The following is a 25314-nucleotide window of genomic DNA, read 5'->3' as shown; positions in this document are numbered from 1 at the left end:
TTCATAGGGGGTTATATGAAATGTGGCAAGCAGATTTTTCTCCTTTTGAAAATATGGAAGACTAGAAAAGAGGAAAAATGTGGAACTGTAGGAGGAAGCCAGAGAAGGGACTAGAAACCAAAATTGTTATGTAAAGGAATCTGAGAGTTCCTGGGAGTAGGGAAGGCTCAGGGAGCTCAGCCCCACAGAAACTCTGTGGGGCCAGGGGTGATGTTGGGAAGAAGCTCGATAAATGTGAGGGATTAAGGTGTGTGACCAGACTTGCTCTGTTTCTCTTATCAGGAGATGCTGTCCATGCTGGGAGACCAGAGCAACAGCTACAACAACGAAGAATTCCCTGACCTAACTATGTTTCCCTCCTTTTCAGAATAGAACAGTTGGGGTGAGGATAAGGGGTGGGGGAGAAAAATCACTGTTTGTTTTTAAAAAGCAAAGCTTTTCTGTAAAGAGAATAAAAGTCCCTCTCCCTTCCCTTCCCTCACCCCTAATGTGTACCCCCTTCCCCTTTGGGCCTTTCCTTGCCCTTCTGCCTCTGAGATAACATTTATAGAAGAAATGAAGCGAATCCTGAAGGCTTTGGGGATCCTTTGAAAACTGAGGCTGGGTGAAGTTAAGAATGCCTTTCCTTATGTCTCCTGACCAGAGATTTGTGCAGAAATGATTGTGCTAGGGTCAAGAGGCAGGTTAGAGAACCTGACATCCACTATTTGCCTTGGATACTGTGGCTTGTTTTTGGAAAGAAATTCTGAATAAGGTGGGGGAAAGGAGAAATGTCTTCAGATTTGAGGACCATGAAACATGGTAGGTATATATAGGGCTTCAGCAAGTGAGTGTAGGCTCTTTCTGCTGCCTGGTGAGTGAGGAAGTGAGAGAGGAAGAGGGAGAAAGAGTGTGTGTGTGCGCCCATATATGTGCACACGTGTGTTTCTGTGTTTGTTTTTTTTCTCCCTATTAGGGAGTTATGCAAAATTTGTCCCAGATTTTATCTTTGTTTTTCTGTGTATTCTTGAAAGAGTCCTTAAGGAGTTAAATCTTCTAGGTATTTTCCACTTAGTATTGCAGCCAAAGAGTATTTAAATAAATGTCTTTGCTGCACTTACATCAATGCCCAGCCAGTATGCAACTGTAAGCAAATATATAAAGTCTTCTGTTGATACGGTTGGTCTCTCATCGAACATATTTAGTGGTAAAGCTGGGTCATTCCTGCTTTTGGTGCTCTCACCTTATATGGAAGATCTGCAAACATTACAGGTGTTTAGGGTGGGAAGATAAACCCCTTTCAAAAACCCCATACTTGGCCATACTTGCTGCATTTTTCTGTCAGAATCACATATGATGTGTGTTCTGTAGAGGTTATTTCTGCATGGAAACTCAACTTCTTGGATTAGCAGTCCCAGTGAAATCTTCACTGCTGGAGTTCAAACCAAATACCAAGCCTTCTTGCAAGGTAGCCTCTTTCATACCATTCTCAATTCAGTCTGGCTAGAAACTGAGACTTAGGTCTTTTCTGGACCTATAGTTCTTCCTTTTACTCCCTCCAATCTTAAGATTGGATTTTGCTTTCTGATGCAAGAGTATAAATCCATGTGATAGATGGGGCCTGGACTCCCATTCTGACAGGGTCACTGAGTTAACTATAGCCATATAAAATGCAGATACCGGTTACTACTCTCACTCTTTACCTTCCTCAGGTAACAGTCATATGTATCAGCCTTTTTTTTTTTTTTTTTTTTTGATTGGCTCAGGCCAGTATCTTAAGTGCAAGATTAAATAAGGAGAAGACATATTAAACATAGCCATAGGAGACTGAGGAGCACAGATGGCCTTAGAGAGGCTGAGAGAGCATCTTTACTGGGTTTCTCTCCCTTTTGTCTCCAGTCTGGTGCCAGGTAGTGGAGTTGAAAAGGAGACAGTTTATTTTTTTATTCTATGTGCACACATACCGTATACATATATATTTATATCACAATTTAAGAAACCAAAAAGTTGAGTTTCCAATGGAATCCTTGTTTTTTAATAATTGACTGTTTTTAAATGTGATCAGGACTATAATATTGTACAGTTATTATAGGGCTTTTGGGGAAGGAGAGGGGTGGGCGAAGATGCTCTGGGGGTTTTGTTTCTGCTTTTCCTTCAGGGTTTTATTTTTGATTGTTTTGTTTTTTTTCTTGTTGGCCATTTCTGTACTGCTGGCATCTGTGCTGAGCTTTACAGTGGCAAAAATAATGACATGTAGCAAAGATTTTAAAATATTTTCCTTTTGTAAACTTCCTTGTGTTGTGTGATCTTGATTGCGGCTTTATTATTCCTTTCCAGCTCATAAACAACAAATACCCACAATTAGTTGAATCCATAGCTTGAACTCCAAATATGCAGACATAAAGCACAGTGTGTCTATAATTTCAGGATTCAGAAATCATAGGGCTCTGAACACTCAGCACTCTTTGATTGTCCTCCTGATCCTGACTCATTCTGAGTAAAATCAGCAGGGACATCTGACCATGAGATGGGAGTTGGGGATGGGACTTGAGACCAGTATGGCACATCGGACCCCTTCCCCCTAGTATGTCTTGCTCTCCTGGATTAAAAGGAATTAGGGATGGGGAAATTTAAACTATTCAGGTCTGGACTTGGTTTCCCTCTAGAACCATATGGTTCATTAGCAAATCTTAAAACTTACAGGCATAAACCTGTGTTCTTGAGGGTCTATATATGCAATCCAGCTAGAACTGAATCTGTCCTATGTATTATCTTTTCTGTTCCAAGGACCATCTTTTCCTCTTCCCCCATCTCTATTTATGGAAGAAAATGGGAGTTTGGGGATGTGGTTTAGGGACTGAACTAGACTCTTATGATCTGTCACATGCCTGGATGTTGGAATCATTTGGAGAAGCTCACATGACAGGTCTTGGATCAGGGATTTTAATAATTGAAACAGATAATGTTCATCAGGCATCCCACCATCTGAGAATTTTAGCAACAAAGAAGTCACATGTGAGTTTGTCAGTGCTTATGGCATTGATTCAAGTAAAGTCATTAATAACGCGGAGTACTGTTTGTTTTTTTTGTTTGTTTGTTAGAACCAGTTTCATCTGGACTTTCTGGGCCTATCCTTCCTCAGCAAAACCTTATTAGGCTGGGAGAGCTACTGACAACTTTTAGCCAACAAGCTTATAAACTACAAGTGATTTTGGAGCCTTTGGCTTCCTACATACTCTTTCCTAGTCTTTTGTATTTATTCCCTCATCCTTGCTGTGAGGGTCAGACACAAATTTGAAAACTAAGGTTTCAAAGTTGGAGAGGTGGGTGATAACAGGAAAAGGACAGGAGAAGATGTAATCCCCAATATAATAAATACCATATAATAAAGAAGGATGGGGGAGACTAGGACTGTGTCCTATTAACCATCAAAGTGAAGGTAAGCCCCAGCTTGTGTAATGTGTATTGAAGTCTTTTGTCTGCCCTCAAAGACAGTCATGTGAAACTAAATACCTAGCAACTCTCCACCCTGGCGCACACACTCCACACTCACACAGATACACTGCAAATCCGCTGCCTCCTTCCCTCCCCAACCCTGCTTCTCTCAGCATTTCTTTCCCCGCCTCCCTCCCCTATTCAAATTTTCCAACCCACAGCTGAAACTGACTTCCGCAATCCTGATGGAATAAATCCAGCACCCCTAGTCATCCGCCCACATATCCACACGCCCCAGCGAACGGAGCCCAGAGTACAGATCCCTATCAGAAGGTAACATTTTCTACTTGCTAGATCTTTTAGCTTCTCATTCCTTCCTTTCTCCATCTTAGGGGTATTGGGGATGTAGTGACTTGGGGATAAGGTTGAGATTTGTAGGCTGTGTAGGTGAAAACAGCAATATGCCCATTTTAGGTAATTTCCTGGCCAAATAAAATTTGCCTGGAAATCTTTAGGATTCCTGCTACGATTTATATGTATGTATACATAGTTGTTAGTGAAAGCTAAGGATATGGGGAATCCTTTGCCCATCCCTTAAAGAGTGGCCTCTCCTTGTAGGGTTTTCTGTTTTGGCCAAAGGTACCAAAAGGGTTAACTTACTAGCAGGGAGGAGGACTGGTGCCCAGAGGTGCTTTTATACACTGTCTCAAAGCCCTTAACACTCCAGATATTAAATGTCTTGTTGAATGTTTTGCCAGTCTGTAAAGATTACACAAAAATGGGACTGTAAAATCAAAAATGATGCAAGCTGTATAACTTGCTTCGACTGTAAATTGTTCTTAAAATGAGGAACATGGAATTAAGCAAGCTACTGTAAGAAATGAGTGAAGCTAGAGTAAACTGAAAGCTGTGAATTTAATGATCATAGAACACTGCTTTTTTGTCTTACATTCTTCTAACAAACTTTGGTTCTGAAGCTTTTTGGCCTCTGAGGCAATCACAGAGGTTTTTTGTTGTCAGGAAAAGAAAGAAAAACTTTACTGCCCACAGCATCTGGTTGAGATTAGGGGCAGTTTCCTGCCTGAGGAGGGAGCAGGAAGAGAAAGGAGGAACAAATGCAAAAGACTAAGGAGACAGTAAACATTGAGAGAATAGGAAATACTGTCAGCTGTTCCGGATCCTCTCCTGGCAAGATCTGGGAAAGTATCAATTTGGGGCAAGGGAGTAAATAATGCCTTGAAGAAATGATCAGGAAGCAAAACTTAGCTGGAAATCTCTCCTTTGTGTATTCTCCAACCCCCTTCCAACCTCCAACCTTGTCCATCTCCTTCAAGTCTGCAGGGGACATTGGAGGAAACAAGTGCTGAGTCCATTCTGACCTTTTTCTATCCCATTTCTGGTTTTGTGTGTGTGTGTGTGTGTGTGTGTGTTTAAGTGTAAGAGTCCATTCTGACTGTCCTTTTTCTATCCCATTTCGGGTTTTGTGTGTGTGTGTGTGTGTGTGTGTAAGTGTAATCTCCCTAGGTCAAAATACTTGGAACCAGATGTATCAGCACCCAGTCCAAACCCAGACCCTTCCTATCATTGTTTATCATATGCAAATAACCCTCAATTCTTTGTATTCTTTCCTTATAAATCCTTGTTTTCCTTTGCATCATGGTCCCAAGGAAGACATTCTTATCTTTGGGTTCATGATTTCCTCAGAATTATTGTGTGTGCATGCATTTTTCGGGTGAATGGGACTATAATGGGTTACAATATTTTATTAGCTTCTCAAAGGAGTCCATGACTCCCAAAGGTTAAGAACCACCTGTCTGGGAATATAGCTCCAGCTGTTTCATTTGCACATGTACATGAAAACATATGCACAAGGGTGCTTACAGCAATACTACTTGTAAAAAAGAAAAAACATAAATGTACAAAAATAGGTGATGACTTAAATAACAGAATAGGCTATATTCTCTTAGCACTGGGAGAGATCACTTAATTCCTTGCCCTCTCTTCCTAGTTCCCTCCTACCTTAAGAACAAAGAAGCAGAAAGAGGTCATGCCAGGAGAAAGGAGAGTACCTGGTTCTTGACAGGAGTAACATATCCTTTCTTTCGATAGTCAATGGAGTCTGGAGCTCTGCTTTCCCAGTCTGGGATATAGAAGGTATCATTACTGTGGGAATGAGAGGGGGGTACTTTGAGTCCAGTCATCTTCTGAACCACCTCTTCACTGGTCTGGGACGAAGAACAAAAAGGCAAGGCATTAGCAGGGAACTAAGGCAAACAGGGCAAGTAGGCCAGGAGCTGAGGTTCCCCTTGGCAAACAGAAGAATCTCCCCTAATTATCCCCTTCCCCAGGATGTGGGTGCCCGAGGTTCTTCTGCTGCTGCCCATGGCAAGCTTTGCTCTATATCCTGAGGAGATACTGGACACCCAGTGGGAGCTATGGAAGAAGACCTACGGGAAGCAGTATAACAGCAAGGTGCCTGGGGACCTGGAGGGGAGCATGGTTGGGGAGCTGGAACTGGAGACCTCAAGTCTTAATTTCCAGACTCCCTTCTTCAATCTGAATACCTTAACCACTCCAACCAAGGAAACCTGCCCCTGTTCTCTAACTTAACATACAGTTTCATTCCTACTCCTTGACTCACCCTCCCTCAAGTTCTGACCTTTGTCACATTTCTCTTTGGGGAAGTCTTCTCAGATTAATGCTATTCATCCATAAGCAATTTTCTGTACATCTCTCCAGAGCTTTGCATTCTATTTTTTTTTTGTTTGCATATTTCTTTTTATATGCTCTTAATAATTCCATGGTGAGTTCCCCAACTAGACTGTAAACTCTGTATGATTGTAAGTTTCATCTTCTCTCCTAAAAACCTCCACAGTATTACTTATGTAACTTTATACACAGGACACAGTCTGTGCCTGTACTGACTATGCTCTGTTTAGGTGGATGAAATCTCTCGGCGTTTAATTTGGGAAAAAAACTTGAAGCATATTTCCATCCATAATCTTGAGGCCTCTCTTGGTGTCCATACATATGAACTGGCCATGAACCACTTGGGGGACATGGTGAGTTGAACCTCAGCTCCTGGCCTACTTGCCCTGTTTGCCTTAGTTCCCTGCTAATGCCTTGCCTTTCTGTTCTTCGTCCCAGACCAGTGAAGAGGTGGTTCAGAAGATGACTGGACTCAAAGTACCCCCCTCTCATTCCCACAGTAATGATACCTTCTATATCCCAGACTGGGAAAGCAGAGCTCCAGACTCCATTGACTATCGAAAGAAAGGATATGTTACTCCTGTCAAGAACCAGGTACCCTCCTTTCTCCTGGCATGACCTCTTTCTGCTTCTTTGTTCTTAAGGTAGGAGGGAACTAGGAAGAGAGGGCAAGGAATTAAGTGATCTCTCCCAGTGCTAAGAGAATATAGCCTATTCTGTTATTTAAGTCATCGCCTATTTTTGTACATTTATGTTGTTTGTTTTTTTCTTTTTTACAAGTAGTATTGTTGTAAGCACCCTTGTGCATATGTTTTCATATACATGTGCAAATATTTATGCAAAATAAACCCTAAAATTGGAACTGCTAGGTCACAGGGAACCATTTCCAAAAAATTTTTTTTTACGATCTTAACATTCTCACCAGCAGGAGAATGCCACTTTCCCCTCAATCTTAACAATGCTGATTATATCAACCAGATCAACAACTGAGTTAACATTCATTCAACAAACATCTTTTTCAGAACCCACCAGGTATAGTGCTAGGCGGTGGAGATTCAAGATGACTAAGACATAACCCGTGTCCTCAAGAAATCCTCAGTCCTAAAAAATAGAACAGGGAAGAAAGAAAAATGTATAATCTAGCTGAACAAACACTAATAGTAATAGCACTTTCTGAGAGATTGTTGTGTGTCAGAAACCTCTAAATCCTTTACATGAATTAACTTTTTAAATCTCCATAATCCATAATTGAGTAATCATCCACATTTTACAGATAAGGCACAGAGACGTTTAGTAACCTCCCCAAGGTCACAGATCTTGTGGGTTGCAAAGCCAGTGCTCCACCCCACTACAGCCAATGGTAACAATGGTAACAACAGTTATCAATGCAAACAAAAACAATAGAAAAATGTAACAAATATTAAACAAAGGGAAATAGGAAGACTTCATAGAAAAGGGGACATGTGTGCTGGAATTTCATCAGGCAGTTTAGAGGGAAGAAACAAAAAGGTGAACAGCAGTGATTGATAGTTGCTCTGTTATGCCTCTCAGGGTCAGTGTGGTTCCTGTTGGGCTTTTAGCTCTGTGGGTGCCCTGGAGGGCCAACTCAAGAAGAAAACTGGCAAACTCTTAAATCTGAGTCCACAGAACCTGGTGGACTGTGTTTCTGAGAATGATGGCTGCGGAGGGGGCTACATGACCAATGCCTTCCAGTATGTGCAGAAGAACCGGGGCATTGACTCTGAAGATGCCTACCCATATGTGGGACAGGTGAGACCGCACCACACAGTTACACAGCTCAGAGTAAAGGCTCCCCGTTCCCCCAACATGATATTTTGTACTGGAAACAATTCCAGAAATACTGTTTTCTGTTCCCCTATCCTGCCTTCTTGATAGGATAATTTCCCAGAGAAGGCCAAGAAGATTGCCACAGCCCAGATTTGGGGGGCTTAGGCCACCATAACTCTGTCTCTTTACCCTGGAGAAAACAGAGCACAGGTGACCCCACAGACATCTGAGTATGCCTCCGCAACCTCCTGCTCAGCTCCTCCACTCCTGTCACAAATCCCAAACCTGCCACACTAATTTACTGAATCATGTGCCTTTATTTTGCATGATCTCAGCATGGGTTTTGGGAATGTTTATGTAAATTATGTAAGTTAACATGCTGACATGTACAAAATGAGAGAAAACATAAGTTGCTTCATACTTGTTTTTAACTTTAGAGATTAATTCACTTCCTCAGTAATAGGAAGGAGACCTTTCTTATCTAAAAGGAAGATTTAAGGGCTTTTATATACATGGGGTTGATAGATAATAGGGTTGCATAGGGCTTTTGCAATAGAAGCTTTTGAAGCAGAGATAGCAAGTTTGAATAATAAGAATGATGGCTGCAGGCACCTGGGTGGCTTTTGGCTAAGCATCTGACTTCTGCTCAGGTCATGATCTTGGTTGGGGTCCTGGGGTCAAGCCCTGCGTCAGGCTCTGCGCTCATGGGGGAGTCTGCTTGTCCCTCTGCCCGCCCCCCACTTGTTCTCTCTCTTTCTCTCTCACTCACTCTCCCTCTCTCAAGTAAATAGATAAAAGCTTAAAAAAAGATTGATGGCTACTATGTACTAAGCCATGTGCTTAGTTCATTTTCCCATTTAATTTTCATAACAGACATGTAAGGTAAACTTATCCTCACTTTATAGGTGAGGAAATTGACACTGAAGGAGATAAGTAGCATGCTCAGATTCATACCACTAGTCATGTAGCAGCGCCAAGATTTATCTACTGTATCAGTTCATCTGCTGCAAACATTTCCAACATGTCTTCTATGTAAATGTGCAAGATTTTCTTTAGTAGAATATAATACCTTGGAACAGAATTGTCTGAGTCTTAGGGTACATGCATCTTCAACTTTATTAGATAATGACAAATTGTTTACCAAATTGTTTGGAAACATTTATGTTCCCACGTGAATTGTATAAGAATTCCCATTGATTCCCATCTTCATTAGTATGTTTAATGTTCTTTTGGCCATCTGCATTTCTTCTTCAGTGAATTGACTGTTGATATCTTTTGTACATTTTTAATTAGGTTGTTTTTCTCTTTCTCACTGATTTTTAGGAATTTTAAAAAGATATCTGATATGAATACTGTGTGTTTTAGGTGAACATTTGTCTTTTTTTTTGAACATTTGTCTTTTTATATCTTTCAAATCAGTAAAGTTCTTAATTTCAGACTAGTAAAATTATTTTCCTTTGTAATTTGTGTCTTTAAAAAAATCCAGTAGCAATGAGTTTTATTCATTCATGTTTAATTATCTCAAATTATGTCTGTTGCAATAAATGCTCATTAATGTAAATGACTGAACAAATCCATTTCACTGGATACTCAACAACCTATATAGTAAAGTCACTTCAACATATTTTCGTGGACATTGGCCACACCAAAACAGACATTAATTTGTAAATTTCATCCCATTATTATTCCATGTTGTGGTTTTTTAGCTATCAGGTATACAAGGCAGAGAAATTAGAGTTTGTACCTAAAAAAGAAAATTCTTTAATCCGTATACAATTTTCAGAACTCCTGGGTCCTAAGTCCATATTTGAATTCTGGAGCTGCTACTTACAATAAGGTGCTAACTTTAGGGCACCATACTAAAGCTGCCCTAACAGATTAGCTTTTAAATTCTGACTACATCAGGCCAGTCAGTAAGATAACCTGACTGTGGCAAAATACTCTTTTTTATTTTTTAATTTTATTTTTTTAAAGATTTATTTGTTTCTTTGAGAGAGAGACAGAGCACACACACACGAGCACAGAGAGAGAGGGAGAAGCAGATTCCCCACTGAGCAGAGAGTCTGATGTGGGGCTCCATCCCAGGACCTTGAGATCATGACCTGAGGGGAAGACAGACACTTAACCAACTGAGCCACCCAGGCACCCCAAAATATTCTTTTTTAAATTGTTATTCTTTTGATGACTTTTTGTTGTCACTTGATATAAAAAATGTAAATTCTGGGGCACCCGGGTGGCACAGTTGGTTGAGTGTCAGACTCTTGGTTTTGGGTCAGGTCATGATCTCAGGATTGTGAGATTGAGCCCTGCAAAGGGCTCCATGCTTAGTGTGGAGTCTGCTTGAGACTTTGTCTCCCTCTCCCTCTGCCCGTTCCACTCATGCTCTCTCACTCTCTCTCTCAAATAAATAAATCATTAAAAATTAAATCCCAACAGTATATACAAAAAAACCCCCACCCCAAACCAGGTATACGTTTACAATTTTTTCCATATTAATTAATCCAGGCAGCCAATTTAAAGGATTGTGTAACTATGTTAAAGAAAAAGAAATTAAATACCAGAACTAATAGTTGATTACTCATCCATTGACAGCTTATATCGATTACATGGTACTATATTAATCAGTTTGTTGAGAGACACTTTAATAGCTCAGACAGTTTGAATAAATGAAATTTACATAATATCTGAAACCTTAATTTGGAATAGAAAGAGCATCTGACTTCTAATTTCTGTTCTCCTGCCCCCTCAAATGATCTCTTCAACATTTGAGAGCAATGTGGAATGATTTTGGTCTCATAATCAATTAAAATGAAGAATGAGCCATATAAGACACATATTCCATTTTTATTTTATTTATTTATTATTTTTTTAAAGATTTTTATCTTTAAGTAATCTCCACACCCAACGTGGGGCTCGAACTCACAACCCCAAGATCAAGAGTCACATGTTCTACCGATTGAGCCAGGCAGGCACACCCATATTCTATTTTTTTTAATATTATGAATCTTGAGCTTATATCTACTTTACAGTTTTTAAAAGAAGTTATTATCTAAAACTAAAAGAACTTCTCATATTAACACATGAATGAATGGAGGGAAGTAAAGAAAAATAAAACTTGAAAAGAGATCTGATAGAGCAGCAGTCAGGTAATATAGTAATTTAAGTTCATTCCAGCCATAATGCAGCTTATTCTGACTTCCAAGTATCATCACATGACATTCTTCCAAATCCATTCCCGAGATATTTTTATTTACTTATAGATTTGCACAATTTTTGGCACTAGGAGGCATCAAGGTTTGGATTATATGGCAGAAAACAAAGGAATCCTGAGAAATTAAGACAGGAGACTACTGTAATCTTAGAATATCATGTCAAATGCTGCCATTATTGTTAATAGTTAGATAACGTGTTCTTATAGATTCAACTTTAGGGTTTTGAAGGGGTAGACTGAAGGAAAATGAATTGCCAAAAAGAATACACCACCTTGACATGGTTTGCCATAAGACTTCGTAACTGTGGCTTGCCAGTGAAACATATTATTGTTAACTGGACCTCCAGAACATAATGTTGGAAATGCACAGACTAAATTGCGAAGTTCCTTTTTAATTTGCTTTAATGTCATGTTATGTGCTTTCAAGAGCACAAGCCAAAACTCTTTGCCTCATACTAGTTCCCCTGGTATATATATATGGGGCCCAGGTCTTCCCTCTAGCTGGGCCTTGGCTTTGGCCTCCTCCCCACAGAGCAGCTGGTGACTCCCTGCCCTCTGAGGCTTACATGTACTACATGGCCAGAAGATGATCTGTGCTTTTAAAAGCACCTTGTTCCAGAAATCTGTCTCTACCCTGAGGGAATAAAAATGTTCTCTCTCTTAAGTTTGACAATGTTTTCTTTCACATTTATGATTTAAAACCACCGAGAGCTGATTTTTGTGTATGTGCAAGGTATCCACTTTTTCATGTTCTTTTTTTATAGTTGTCTAAAATGGTGAGGGGAGAACAGACCCTCTCTAAAGACTCTAGGTCTGCTGCCCCTGTCAGTTCGCTGACATCACTCAGAGCATTGGTGGAGTTTCTCACCCACCAGTTCCTGGCCTGCTGCTTTGTCCTAGTTCTGTTTTAACCTCCTTTTTTTCCAGGATGAAAGTTGTATGTACAACCCAACAGGCAAGGCTGCTAAGTGCAGAGGGTACAGAGAGATCCCTGTGGGGAATGAGAAGGCCCTGAAGAGGGCAGTGGCCCGAGTGGGACCCGTCTCTGTGGCCATCGATGCAAGCCTGACCTCCTTTCAGTTTTACAGCAAAGGTAAGGATCTGTTCCTAGAGAGCACAATCAACCATCTCTTATGTGGGCTTGGCACCTTCTCGAAGGCCACTGAGCATTTGCAGTACTTAGTTTCCGCATTTAGACTGAGTCTGACCGAGGGAAACGGAACAGCTGCTACAGTGCAGCCCATCTCTCTGTCACCAATCCTCTTGACAGGGCAGGATTCTATAGGGTGGCCCTTGGACTGCAGAAAGCTTCACCTTGATAGTTTGTTTCCTAGGTGTGTACTATGATGAAAACTGTAATAGCGATAATCTGAACCATGCGGTGTTGGCAGTGGGCTATGGCATCCAGAAAGGAAACAAGCACTGGATCATTAAAAACAGGTAATGATGGGGATACTAAGTTTGTCATGCAGTCACCCTGTTAACACTCAACCTCAACTCCAATTTCCCAATATTTCTTTCCCTCACTTCAGGAGAAGGTTGTCTCAGACGTTTTAGTTCTGCCTTCCCAATTAGAGGCTATTAATTCTAACATTTAATGGCCAGACAGTAGTACTCAGAGTCTGTGTTGGGCGGCTGCTCCACATGCAAGGTGCTTAGTTGTACAGAAAGGAACAGAATGTTTGCCTTCAGTGATCTCAGAGCCCCCTAAGAAAGACAGACCTAACTAACCAGAACATACAATAGCACCAAGAAACCAGCAGAAGGTTTAGAATTATGTAGTTTTTTCTTTCTTTTTTTCTATAAGGTGATCAGTTTCTTAGGAAGCTTTCCATCTTCAATCTGTTTGAAAGCAGTAAGGAACCAATGTAAAGGTTTATTATCCTCTTGTGCAACTTTTTGCCTGTCCAGATATACTTAGGATAACATATATAAAAACTGGCCGAAGATTTTGAAGTCTGTGAAGAGAAACACTTTTTGGAAAGTAGATATGACAGCAACAACAAAAATTAGTGTTTCCTTCCCTATTGTTGGGAATAAATAAAACTACACAGTACTTCGGTTCCCCATTTCTCTTTAGCCCCTTGTGACTTTGGGGGGCAGACTTAATGAGAATTATACTTTTCCTTTCCTCATTGGCCAATACCAGCCTGGCAACAACACTAACTAAACTTTCTGTCCTTAGTGCCTCCAGGGAACGGGAGTCCTAAACACTGGGGAGTTCTCAGGCCAAAACAGTGCTATAAGCAAGTGGGGCTGCTGCCTAGAGGCCTGGCAGGGTAGACTGTGTAGATCACCATCCCAACTAAGGCTGAACCCAAGCACCTTTCTAAGAAGGTGCTCCTTCTCTCACAGCTTCTGTCCTGTCTTCCCCCTTTCTTGACTCCCAGCCCCAAGTACTTACTCTGTCCTTTCCTGGTCAGGTGCCAAGGGTGGAGCCTGCATCCAAGATTGCTGGGAGGAATAAGGGACACACTTAAGCAGGATCAGGATCACTGGAGACTCCTAGAGAAGGGAATAGGAGTAGGGTGCAGGTCTTAAATAAAATGTATTGGGTAACTGGAGAATTTGCTGGTTGGGGGAAAGACTGAAAACAATTTAGGAAGATATATAGACCAGTCTCCTCTCCCATGCCCCCTTGTCTTCCATTCTCTCCACTTCTTTCCTTAGCAATCTAATTCATTCTCATAGTTTCATTCATCTCTCCTTTTGGGTTTACCCACTAAGACCAAGATCACCTGCTTCAGCCTCTGTTATTTCTTTCTTATGCTCTAGACTCATGTTTTCAAGATTACACTTCCTTAAACAGGAATTGGACCATATTACACTCCCAATTTGAAACTTTCAGTGTCTCCTCCACTAGGATGGGCCACAGAGTCGAATTCTTCAGGCTGGCAGTAAAGATAATTCAACCGGGTCTCAATCTACCTTTCCAGACGTATCTCCTACTATGTGCCTGTGAGGCACCCTATTTTTCAGCCACATGATCTTAACACATGTCCCATGCTTTCCTGCCTCTAGTATTCATTTAATATTCCCTCTGCTGGCATCCCATTTCTTTGGGCTTACTTCAAATGCTACCTCTTGAATTAAGCCTTTTTTGATCCGTTGATCACAAGCAGTCTCTCCTACCTTTGAAGCCCATAGAGCATTATGCCTCCTCTTCATTCCTTTAAACTCTTCAAAGGTAAAAACTGTTTTATACCATCAGTACCTAGCACAATGGTCAGTAAGTGTTTTAATGAATAAACAAACTGAGGGTACTAAGTATTTTCCTTCATTGGTCCTACAGCTGGGGAGAAAACTGGGGAAACAAAGGCTATATCCTCATGGCTCGGAATAAGAACAACGCTTGTGGCATTGCCAACCTGGCCAGCTTCCCCAAGATGTGACTTCAGCCAGCCAACCTCATCCTGCTTTTCCATTCCTTCCACGATGGTGCGACATACTAATGTACTTTGCAAGGGAGTCGGTGTGCTTTTCTTGAAGCAGATGTAGCAATGTAGAGATTGTCCATTCAGTTTCCCCATTTGTGCTTCAAGTGACACCCCTACTACTTTCCTTCTCTCCACCCAAGGCCTTTATTTTTCACTGTGGCCGCAGTAGGAATTTCCCTAACAGGTGTGCATTCTTAGGCTAGGAGGTGTGACACAGCCTGCGGACTGTTGTCCTGTGGACTGTTGTCCTGTGGACTGTTGTCCTGCAGACTGTTGTCCTGCGGGCTGATGCTGTGCAAAATCAGAGGCTAGAGATCTTCAGGTAGATTCTCATTCACAGTGACTAGTTAGCTTTAACCACCTAGAGGAATAAGGTGACCTGACCTCTCAGTCTCCAAGTTCACTTCTTCTATATCCTGAAGATAGAAATTTCTATGTTTTCCATCCCAGTTCATAAATCTGTTCATAGATCTTTGGTACAAGTTTATTTGATACAAGAAATGTGTTTTCTTTTTCCTTCTTTGCATTTTTAAAGTAAACCAAGTATTTATCTCTTGTCTCTAATTTAATAAATACCTATTTAGTAAACATTCATTTTGTGTCAGATACTTTGCTAGGTGCTGGAGACAGAAATATGGGGAAAAAAACATATATCTGAGGCGCCTGCCTGGCTCAGTTGGAGGAGTGTGCAACTCTTGATCTTGGGGTTGTAAGTTTGAGCCCCATGTTGGGTGTAGAGATTATTTAAATAAATAAAACTTTAAAACAAAACAAAAACAAAAAATATGTATTCCTTATATTTGATGTGCTCCCAGTTTGCTTGGAGAGTCTCTCACATAAACAGTTCATCCTAATTCATTTATTTTGTTCATTTCTTCAACATTTATGAAGTGCTAACTATGTACTAAGAACTTTCTAAATTTCAGGGATTCCATGGATATAAGGAGACTTCAATATTTAATTCTATCTGTAGGGGAACCAGATTAAGTGACACATAAACCTGGGTCTTGAAAAATATCTTAAGGCCCTTTCTGAGGTTCTACAATCTAAACATTTGCTGTCATCAAAAGAGGACACTAAAACTCTTTATAATGGTTTCTAAGCAGTATTAACTCTAAAAGAAAGTGGCTGACTAAAAATAATAAATCAGCACAACCAGTTTTGCCATTTTTCTCAAAATGTTTATTGAGCACCTATTATCACCACTAGAAAGAGTTCACATTTATTCAATATCAGGTATCAGGCACTATTTTATTTCATTCTACACAAAAATTATTTATTTTTGTGTGTAAATATTTATTACCCTGTGGTAAGCAGTGTATTTAAGGGTAGGAGGATGAAACATATTAGTAAGACATGGCTCTGACCTCAAGAATGTTATAGACTAGTGACAGACATATAAACAACACCACCCATAATGAAATAAATACTATTACGCAAGCTCAGGAATGAATCATTAATTCTTAATAGGATTTTAGATGAGGCTTCAATGAGAACAGAGCTTTGAAAGATCTGAATGGGCAGAAAAATGGGTGTGGGGATGGGGTAGGGGGAGGGAGGGAGGGAATATCAGGCAGAAAATTTTGGGTGAACAGAGGCGCCTAGAGAGCTGCAGGAATGATGAGGGCTGGTGTGACCCAAGAGTAGGGTGCAAAGGCATCTATAGTAGAACTGAGGTGAGCAAAGTGGATTGGAGTTAAATCCTGGAAGGCCTTGAATGCCTTCTATGTCTCAAGAACTTCATACTTTATTCTATAGGTACACAGGCATTTAGTGGACATCAAATATTTTTGAGCAGGAGACAGACATGATCAGATCTATATTTTAGCAACATCCCTCTGTCAGGCAGTGTTGTAAAGAACAAATAACAGATGGAGAGCAAAATGGAGATGCAAGAAATTGGAGAAAAGTCAACATTTAGGAGACACAGCACATATTCTATTTCTTCTCAAAGAAAGAATACCGCACAGAAGAATGACTCCTGAACTTTTTTGAAGGTTAAGTATGAGTTTGGCAGATGGGAAGGTGGGAAAAGGCCTTCCATGCCCAAAGGATAGCATATTCAAATGTATGGGCATGAAAGAGAACTTTCAGCAATCTGCAAGTAGTTTTTGTTGAGCTTTGGAAGTGCTAAAGATGAGCTTGAGAGATGTCTGACTCCCCACTGGGCAAATCCGAACTGTTCTGTCATTTTGATCTGGGATTTTTTCCTTCTGCCTAAAGAACATTCTTTAGAATTTCCTTTTGTATGGATATGTGAACAACAAATTTACTCTGTTCCTGTATGTATGTGAATTTATACCTAGATTTTCTATCCTGGTACATTAATATGTATACTTGATCAGTATCATACATTTATACTGTTTTCATATCTAATGGATTAGTCTTCCTCTTATTACCCTCCTTTTCTAGAATTCTTCCTGAATATTCTTGCTTTTTATTTTTTCCATGTGCTCTTTAGAATCAGCTTGTCAATTTATCAAAAATCCTGCTAGTATTTTTATTTAGATCATGTTAAATTTATATCTTAATTAGGGAAAATTGACCTCTTTATACTACTGACTCGTACTATCTAAGAATAAGAAATACCTTTATATTTTTTCAAGTATTCTTTTGTGCCCTTAAAGATATTGCCCATTTCTTGCTAACCTTTTTGCAACCCAGGATGTTTATCTTTTATTATTATTTTTCGCAGGTTTTTTTTTAATCTTTGCAGTTTAAATGGGGTCTTTTCCAACATAATTTCTAATTAGATGTATATTTGAAAGTTCTTGATTTCTTTTTTTTTTTAAGATTTTATTTATTTGAGAGAGAGAGAATGAGAAAGAGAGAGCACATGAAAGGGGGGAGGGTCAGAGGACAAAGCAGACTCCCTGCCAAGCAGGGAGCCCGATGCGGGACTCGATCCAGGGACTCCAGGATTATGACCTGAGCTGAAGGCAGCCACTCAACCAACTGAGCCACCCAGGCGCCCAAAGCTGTTGATTTCTGTTATGTTAGTTTTTATACTCAGATACCTTACCTTGAATTCTCTTTTTGTTTATACATTTTTCAGTTGATTCTCTTGGATTTTTTTTAATACACAAGTGTATCACCCACAGAGGTAAATTTTACCTTCTTCTTCCTGATTTTTATCTCTAATTTCTTCCTTTCTGTTTGCATTAGATAAAATTTCCAAAATGATGCTAGAGTTGATAGATCCTGACCTAGAAATGTTATTATTTTTATAGATGCATGGAATTCCAATTAATTTAACTGAATCCCAATAAGTCAAAATTTGTATTTCCAGTGTTCTCAGTTACAAAAAAGACTGCAATTAATGATTGATATTTTAACATAAGTTTTAAAGTGATCATACATTTAAGTCTGTCATATAATTTTTTATTTCTTTAATAATAACAATATTAGCTAACATTTATTGAGCTTTACTATGCAGCTTATACCATGTTAAATGCCTTACACATAGTACTCTTGTTATTGGTATTTTACAGATGTCAAATAGCTTGCCCAAGATAAGCTAGCTAGTAAATGGCTGAGCCAGGACTCATACACAGGTCTTTTGTTTTTCTGTCTCCTTTTATACATTTTATCATTATTTTTAACTTTATGTTATGGAACATTTTAAACATATACAAAAGGAGAGAGAGTAGCAGAGTGAAGCCTCATGTACCCATTATCCATCTTGAACAATTATCAACATTTTCCAATCTTATGTCATCCATTCCTCTTCCATTTTTTTTTAATTTAGTATTTTAAAGCAAACCCCAGATATCATTTCACTCATAGTCATTATACATCTCGGAGGATTTTGTTTATATAATCACCATGCTATTAGCATGCCAAACAAAATTAACAATTGTTTCTTACTGTCATTTACTATTCAGTCCATTTTTAAATTTTTCCAGTTGTTTAAAGGTGTCTTTTTACTGTTAGTTTATTCAAATCAGTATCCAGTTTTACACATTGCACTTAGTTGTTATTAAGTGTACTGTATTCTTTGACAATCACATCCCTACTTGCACTCCCCCAACACACATACTTTTTTTTTCTTCCTATAATTGATTTCATGGAGAAGCCAGATCATTTGCCCAGTAGAATGTCTCATACTCTAGATTTGGCTGATAGCTTGTTCTTTCTGAATCTAAGGTCCTAGTGTGTTTAACCACTGCAATATGCCCTGTTTCTCACTATTCTTCGACGAGGAATGAAAACTTACAAGTGACAGCCCACTAAACTTTTAGTGGCACAAATATTCTAGAAATCCTGGAAGTTTTATTCTTTTTACAGTACATACCCTTTTGGCTGAAAGTTCAGGTTCTTCAGCTCTTGGAAAGCCTTTATGAATCATTGACAGGCTTCATAATATTTATAAGCTGAGTTTGTCCAAGGACTTCAGGAACCAGTTCTTTACTTCTGGGTGAAACCTAAGCTTAAAGGCTTGGTTTCCTGAGACTCTTTCTATATATAGATTTGCAGGGTAAAGATGCTATGCTTTTGCAGATGACAAGATTGTATATATAGAAAATTCTAAGGAATTAACTAAAAAACTATTAGAACTAATAAATGAGCTCAGCAAAATTGCAGGGTACAAGATCAGTAAATTAATTTTATTTCTATACAGTAGCAATGAACAAACTGAAAATGAAATCAAGAAAAAATGCCATTGGGGCGCCTGGGTGGCCCAGTCGGTTAAGCATCTGCCTTAGGCTTGGGTCATGATCCCGGGGTCCTGGGATGGAGCCCAGCATCAGGCTCTCTGCTCAGTGGGGAGCCTACTTCTCCCTCTGCCTGCCGCTCCCCCTGCTTGTGCACTCTCTCTCTCTCTGTCAAATAAATAAATAAAATCTTCTTTTTTTTTTTTTAAAGATTTTATTTATTTATTTGACAGACAGAGACACAGCGAGAGAGGGAACACAAGCAGGGGGAGTGGGAGAGGGAGAAGCAGGCCTCCCGCCAAGCAGGGAGCCCGATGCGGGGCTCGATCCCAGGACCCTGGGATCATGACCTGAGCCGAAGGCAGACGCTTAACGACTGAGCCACCCAGGCGCCCCAATAAATAAAATCTTAAAAAGAAAAGGAAAATGCCATTTACAATAGCATAAAAAATAAAATACTTAGGAACAAATCTAACTAAAGTGCAAAACTTACACTCTGAAAACTACAAAACACTGGTGAAAGAATTTCAGAAGACCTAAATAAATGGAAAGACATCCCATGTTCATGGGTTGGAAGATCATATCATTAAGACAGCAGTATTCCCCAAATTGATCTATAGATTCAAAAGAATCCCTATCAAAATCCCAGCTAGCTTCTCTGTAGAAATTAACAAGCTGACACTAAAATCATACAGACATCCAAGGGACCAAGAATAGCTAAACCAATCTTGAAAAAGAATAAAGTTGTAGGACTCACACTTCCAAATTTCAAAATTTACTACAAACCAACAGTAATCAAGACAGTGTATTACTGTCAAGAAGCTACAGATCAATGGAATAGAATTAAGAATATAGAAATAAACTTTTATTTATGTTCAATTGTGTTTCAGTAAGGGTGCCAAGACAATTCAAGGGTGAAAGAATAGTCTTTTCAACAATGGTGCTGGGACAAGTGAATAACCACGTGTAAAAGAAAAAGTTGGAATGCTACCTCACACCATACACAAAATTAATTCAAAATGGTTTAAAAATCTAAGAGCTAAAACTATAAAACTCTTAGAAAAAAATACAGGGCTAAATCTTGGCTCTTGAGACATGACACCACAAGTACAAGCAACAAAAGAAAAAAACAGATAAATAGATTTCATCAACATTAAAAAGTGTGCATCAAACTGTCACTCAAAATAGTGAAAGATAACTCACAGAATGGGAGAAATTTTTGCAAATCAGATATCTAATAATATCCAGAATATATAAAGAATTCCTAGAACTCAACAACAGCAAAACAGCCCAATGTAAAACTGGGCAAAGGACTTAAATAGACATTTCTCAAAAGATACAGAGATGGTCAATAAACACGTGAAAATATGCTCATCATTAGGGAAGTGCAAATCAAAACCATGAGATGCCATTTCACATGGGGCTATTATGAAACAGAATGGCTATTACGACAGAAAATATTAAGTATGGCAAGCATGTGGAAAAATTGAAACTCTGGAACATTGCTGGTGGGAATGTAAAATGGTGCAACTGCTGTGTAAACAATATGATGGTTCCTCAATTAAACATAGATTTACCATATGATCTAGCAATTCCATTCCAGATATATATCTAAAAGAATTGAAATCAGGGACTCAAACAGATATTGCACACCAGTGTTCTTCACAGCATTATTCACAATAGCCAAAAAGCAGAAACAACTCAAGTCTCCACCAACAGATGAATGGATAAATAAAATGTGGTATACACATACAATGGAATATTATTCAGCCTTCAAAAAGAATTAAATTATATATACTACATACTACAACATGATAACTGATACATACTATGGCATGGGAGAACACTGAAAACATGATAAGTGAAATAAACCAGATACAAAAGGACTAACAACTCCACTTATATAAGGCATTTAAAATAGGCAAATTTAGGGACATAAAGTAGAATAGGCTATAGTTATTTGGAGAGGCTGGGGAGGGGGTAGAATAGCGAGATACGGTTTAATGGGTGCAACATTTCTGTTTGGAATGATGAAAGGGTTCTAAGGGGAGGTCGTGGATTTATGGGGACAAAGAATGTATTGGGGGATGCCTGGGTGGCTCAGTTGGTTAAGTGTCTGACTTAGGCTCAGGTCATGATCTTGGGGTCCTGGGATCAAACCCCACATTGGGCTCCCCACTTAGTGGGGAGTCTGCTTCTCCCTCTCCCTCTTCCTCTGCCCCTCCTCCTGATTGTGCTTTCTCTGTCTCTCAAATAAATAAAATCTTTTTAAAAAAATATTTTGGAATTCTCTATTTTCTGCTTAATTTTGCTGTAAATCTAGAACTCTAAAAAAATCATCTATTAAAAAAAAGTTCTAGAAATAGTGGTGATGGTTACACAACATGGTGAATGTACGTAATGCCACTAAGTTGTATACTTAAAAATTATTAAAATGGTAAATTTTATGTGTATTTTATCACAAATTTTTTTAAAAGAATCAGAGAAGTTCTGGGGACTACTGAAAACTTTATTATCCAGCCATGTAATTTTGAACTAAACATTGCTCAATCACTGTTATTCCTATCTTCTCTACTTTTCTTACGGCCTATATTAGCAAATTCTGTCCCTTCATCTTCAAAATATGTGAATCTGGCCACTCCTTTACCTCTACCATGACCCCCCAGTTAAAGTCCCCATCATTTCTCACCTGGGCTTCTGTAGTAGCCCCACTAACCCCCCACTCCTATGTAACACTGCTTTACTGTAGCCCACACTATAGTCTATTCTCTGTACAACAAACCACATCACTTCCCTGTGCAAAGCCCTCCCACTATACTTCCATTTAAGAAGCTAGGCACTGTTCTGGGAATTCAGCAGTGACAAAAATCCATGACCTCACGGAGCTTATATTTTAGCGAATTTAGAATATAATACAAAATTCTTAAGTGGCTGCAAGTATGATCTGGTCTTAGGCTACCTCCCTGACTTCATTTCAGCCCATGGCCCTATGAAGAGTATTTCTCTAAAGAAAATAAGAATTCTGCTGAAAAGGAAATAAGGGGTAAATGGTTGTTGTTAAAAAATGTTCATGTCTAGGGACGCCTGGCTGGCTCAGTCAGAAGAGCATGGAACTCTTGATCTCAGGGTCATGGTTTAAGCCCCACGCTGAGGGTTAGAGATTACTTAATAAAATACTTTCTTTTAAATGTTCATGCCTATATAAAAAAGTACTTACCAATGCCCCCTTCCCAGAGAGAAAACCCAGGGCTTTATCTGGTTGTTGTGCTCAGCTATAAGACCAGGATTTTTTGGCTGATGTATGTAGTCTTATTCATCAATTTGGAAATGGCCCCTTGAGGCCAGGCAACCTAAAACTTATCTAATATCTAATATATCTAAAAAATGATGATGAAGAAGAAACAGGTAACTACAATGAAAAGTCTAACTCTGGGAAGGGAAGAGTCGATGGAAATAGCACACAGCTATCATTATTCTCCAGCATATATTATATCCTTCTAGGCAGGAATATGGAAGATTCTCCCTGGTGGTGGAGTGAGTTTCTTGGCCAGCCAATTGGGAATCTCCATGTCTGTCGTCTATAAGGATCTTCCTTATTGTCCACCATGACCTCTGGTTCTTCCTGCTAGATGATCTTGCTTGTCCTTATTCTTCATGGCTATGCCAGAAGTGGGCATAGGGAAAATGCCCTTTCTGGAGACTACCCAACTTCAGCTATGGTACAAGCTGGGAGCCTAGACAAGCAACAGACTGTTAGGCTTGGGTTTCTTTGGCAACATAGTTTTCATAAAAGGCTCAATTCCTTCTGCTGGTTACCACAGCCAAAAAAAATTTTTTTTCCAGCCAAAGGGATGCAAAGCTTTGACAGGCTAATCTTGACATACACCCATCCCTGGAACTAAGGGTGAAGTTGCTTCTAAAATCTAGGAGTGTGTGTGTTTTGGGGGATGGTCCCCATTTTAAAATCCCCTTCTATTGCCACAAGAAGGGGAAATGGAAGCTAATTGACAAAAATAATTTACACTGTCAGACATCCTTTGGCTCAGGTATTTTAAGACTTTATTTATTTGAGAGAGGATGAGCAGGGGGAGTGACAGAGGGCCGCCCAGCAGGGAGCCTGATGCAGGGCTTAACCTGAGGACTCCAGGATCATGACCTGAACAGAAAGCAGACGCTTCACCACTGAAGAGAAGACAGATGCTGTTCACATTTATGACATTTTCATGATACATTCACAAAATAATGTCAGTCTCTGGTAGATATCTATAAACTCTCCCCTTTCCTCTTCTCAGACAACATATTGAAATGCACTTATATCAAAGTGATGTTATTACAGAGATAACCTGAATCTGCTTTAATTCTTAAATATATCACTTGCAAATTGTGGTACTTTATTACTACTAACAAATTTATTGTGACTTACTTTGTAATTGATTGTTAATGCATCAAGTATGTCACACCCATTATACACTTGGAGGAAAGATCTTATCTTTGGCACCCCAAGTGCTCCTTAGTTATGTCTTGTTTTGATCTCTTGGTAAAATTGGGGCACCTGGCTGGCTTAGTCAGTGGAGCGAACGACTCTTGATCTTAGGGTTGTGGGTTTGAGCCCCACATTGGGTGTAGAGATTACTTTAAAAAAAAAAAAAAGATGATCTCTTGGTAAAATTAACCTTCCTCCTTAGAGCAAACATTGCCAGGTGACAGAAAGAAGCAAAGAAGGACCCAGGATAATGGGGGACATCCACTGGGATCAAATATTTCCAGTGAAAAATGCACCAAGCAGATAATCTATACAGAAAGTATTAGAATTAATGTATATTTTTAATTTAGAACATTTCTATTTTTCCCAATGATTCAAGAATGCTGTTTCTTTTTCTTTCTTTCTTTCTTGTTTTTTTTTTTTTTTTTTTGGCTGGGTAGAGCATACTTTATTGATGGCACATGCCAGGATAGGGCTCCCCAAGCCCCTCCCCTTCTCAGGGGTTCTGGGATGGAAATTGTGTAGAGTTCGGGAGATTCTCAGCATGTTGGGGGATGAGTTGGGGCAAGGACTCCCCAGCTGCTGAGGGCCTCTCTCTCTTGCTCTCACTGGGACTGGTGGTCCAGGGGGCTCTTACTCCTTGGAGGCCATATGAACCATAAGGTCCAACATCCCGTTGCTGTAGCCAAATTCATTGTCACACCAGGAAATGAGCTTGGCAAAGTGGTCTTTGAGAGCAACGCCAGCCCCGGCATCGAAGATGGAAGAAAGGTGTCACTGCTAAAATCGCAGGAGACAATCTCATCCTTAGTGTAGTCCACCATGCCCTTGAGGGGGCCCTCCAATGCCTGTTTCACCACCTTCTTGATGTCATTGTATTTGGCAGCTTTCTCCAGGCGGCAGGTCAGATCCATGATTGACATGTCGTGGGTGGGGACACGGAAGGCCATGCCAGTGAGCTTCTCATTCAGCTCAGGGATGACCTTGCCTATAGCCTTGGCCACACCAGTAGAAGGGATGCCCTTGGCCATCACGGCACAGCTTCCCAGAGGGGCCATCCACCGTCTTCTGGGTGACAGTGATGGCATGGATTGTGGTCATGTGTCCCTCCACAATGCCAACTTTGTCATGGATGACCTTGGCCAGTGAGGCCAAGCAGTTGGTGGTGCAGGAGGCACTGTTGACTATCTTGAGAGAGTTGTCATAATTCTCATGGTTCACACCCATCACAAACATGGGGGCATTAAAAGGAGGGGCAGAGATGATGACCCTCTTGGCCCCACCCTTCAAGTGAGCCCCAGCCTTCTCCATGGTGGTGAAGACCCCAGTGGACTCTACAATATACTCAGCACAAGCATCACCCCATCTGATGGTGGTGGATCTTGCTCCTGGAAGATGGGAGATGGGCTTTCCATTGATGACAAGTTTCCCATTCTCAGCCTTAACTGTGCTGTTGAATTAGCCAGGGGTGGAGTCATACCAGAATATGTAGACTATGTAGTTGAGGTCAATGAAGAGGTCATTAATGGCAACAATATCCACTTTGCCAGAGTTAAAAGCAGCCCCGGTGAGCAGGTGCCAAATACAGCCAAATCCTCTTACTCTGACCTACACCAT

At 39.9% G+C, this 25314-nt stretch overlaps 2 protein-coding genes and 1 pseudogene across 8 annotated transcripts in view; 2 read left to right on the top strand and 1 right to left on the bottom strand.

Moving 5' to 3' along the window:
* ARNT (aryl hydrocarbon receptor nuclear translocator) overlaps window positions 1-3049 on the top strand; it is a 74972-nt gene extending 71923 nt beyond the window's left edge. For 6 of the 7 annotated variants that reach the window (XR_014144144.1, XR_014144143.1, XM_081815916.1 and 3 more), the window contains one exon: window positions 283-3049. Coding sequence is in view for 5 of the 7 variants with exons in the window: in XM_081815916.1 (XP_081672042.1) it covers window positions 283-372 (90 nt within the window). In the remaining 2 variants the exon portion in view is untranslated. The remainder of the gene's footprint in view (window positions 1-282) is intronic. The other variant, XM_081815915.1, reaches the window with a different exon arrangement.
* A 153-nt stretch (window positions 3050-3202) lies between these two features.
* Window positions 3203-19407, top strand: CTSK (cathepsin K). The gene is made up of 8 exons (XM_081815939.1): window positions 3203-3747; window positions 5763-5886; window positions 6354-6476; window positions 6562-6717; window positions 7675-7893; window positions 12050-12215; window positions 12457-12562; window positions 14415-19407. The coding sequence occupies exons 2-8, from the start codon at window positions 5764-5766 to the stop codon at window positions 14512-14514; spliced, it is 993 nt and encodes a 330-aa protein (XP_081672065.1). The 5' UTR covers window positions 3203-3747; window position 5763; the 3' UTR covers window positions 14515-19407.
* A 4886-nt stretch (window positions 19408-24293) lies between these two features.
* Window positions 24294-25314, bottom strand: LOC102730809 (glyceraldehyde-3-phosphate dehydrogenase pseudogene; annotated as a pseudogene).

This window comes from Leptonychotes weddellii, chromosome 4 (assembly GCF_054177405.1).
Source record: "Leptonychotes weddellii isolate Sample4059 chromosome 4, ASM5417740v2, whole genome shotgun sequence".
NCBI lineage: Eukaryota > Metazoa > Chordata > Mammalia > Carnivora > Phocidae > Leptonychotes > Leptonychotes weddellii.
This window is presented reverse-complemented; position numbering and strand designations above follow the sequence as displayed.

Coding starts and splice junctions, on each gene's coding strand:
- CTSK (XM_081815939.1), top strand. CDS start 5,764: ATGTGGGTGCCCGAGGTTCTTCTGCTGCTGCCCATGGCAAGCTTTGCT. Junction 5,887..6,353: donor GGAAGCAGTATAACAGCAAG/GTGCCTGGGGAC, acceptor TGCTCTGTTTAG/GTGGATGAAATCTCTCGGCG. Junction 12,563..14,414: donor CACTGGATCATTAAAAACAG/GTAATGATGGGG, acceptor TTGGTCCTACAG/CTGGGGAGAAAACTGGGGAA.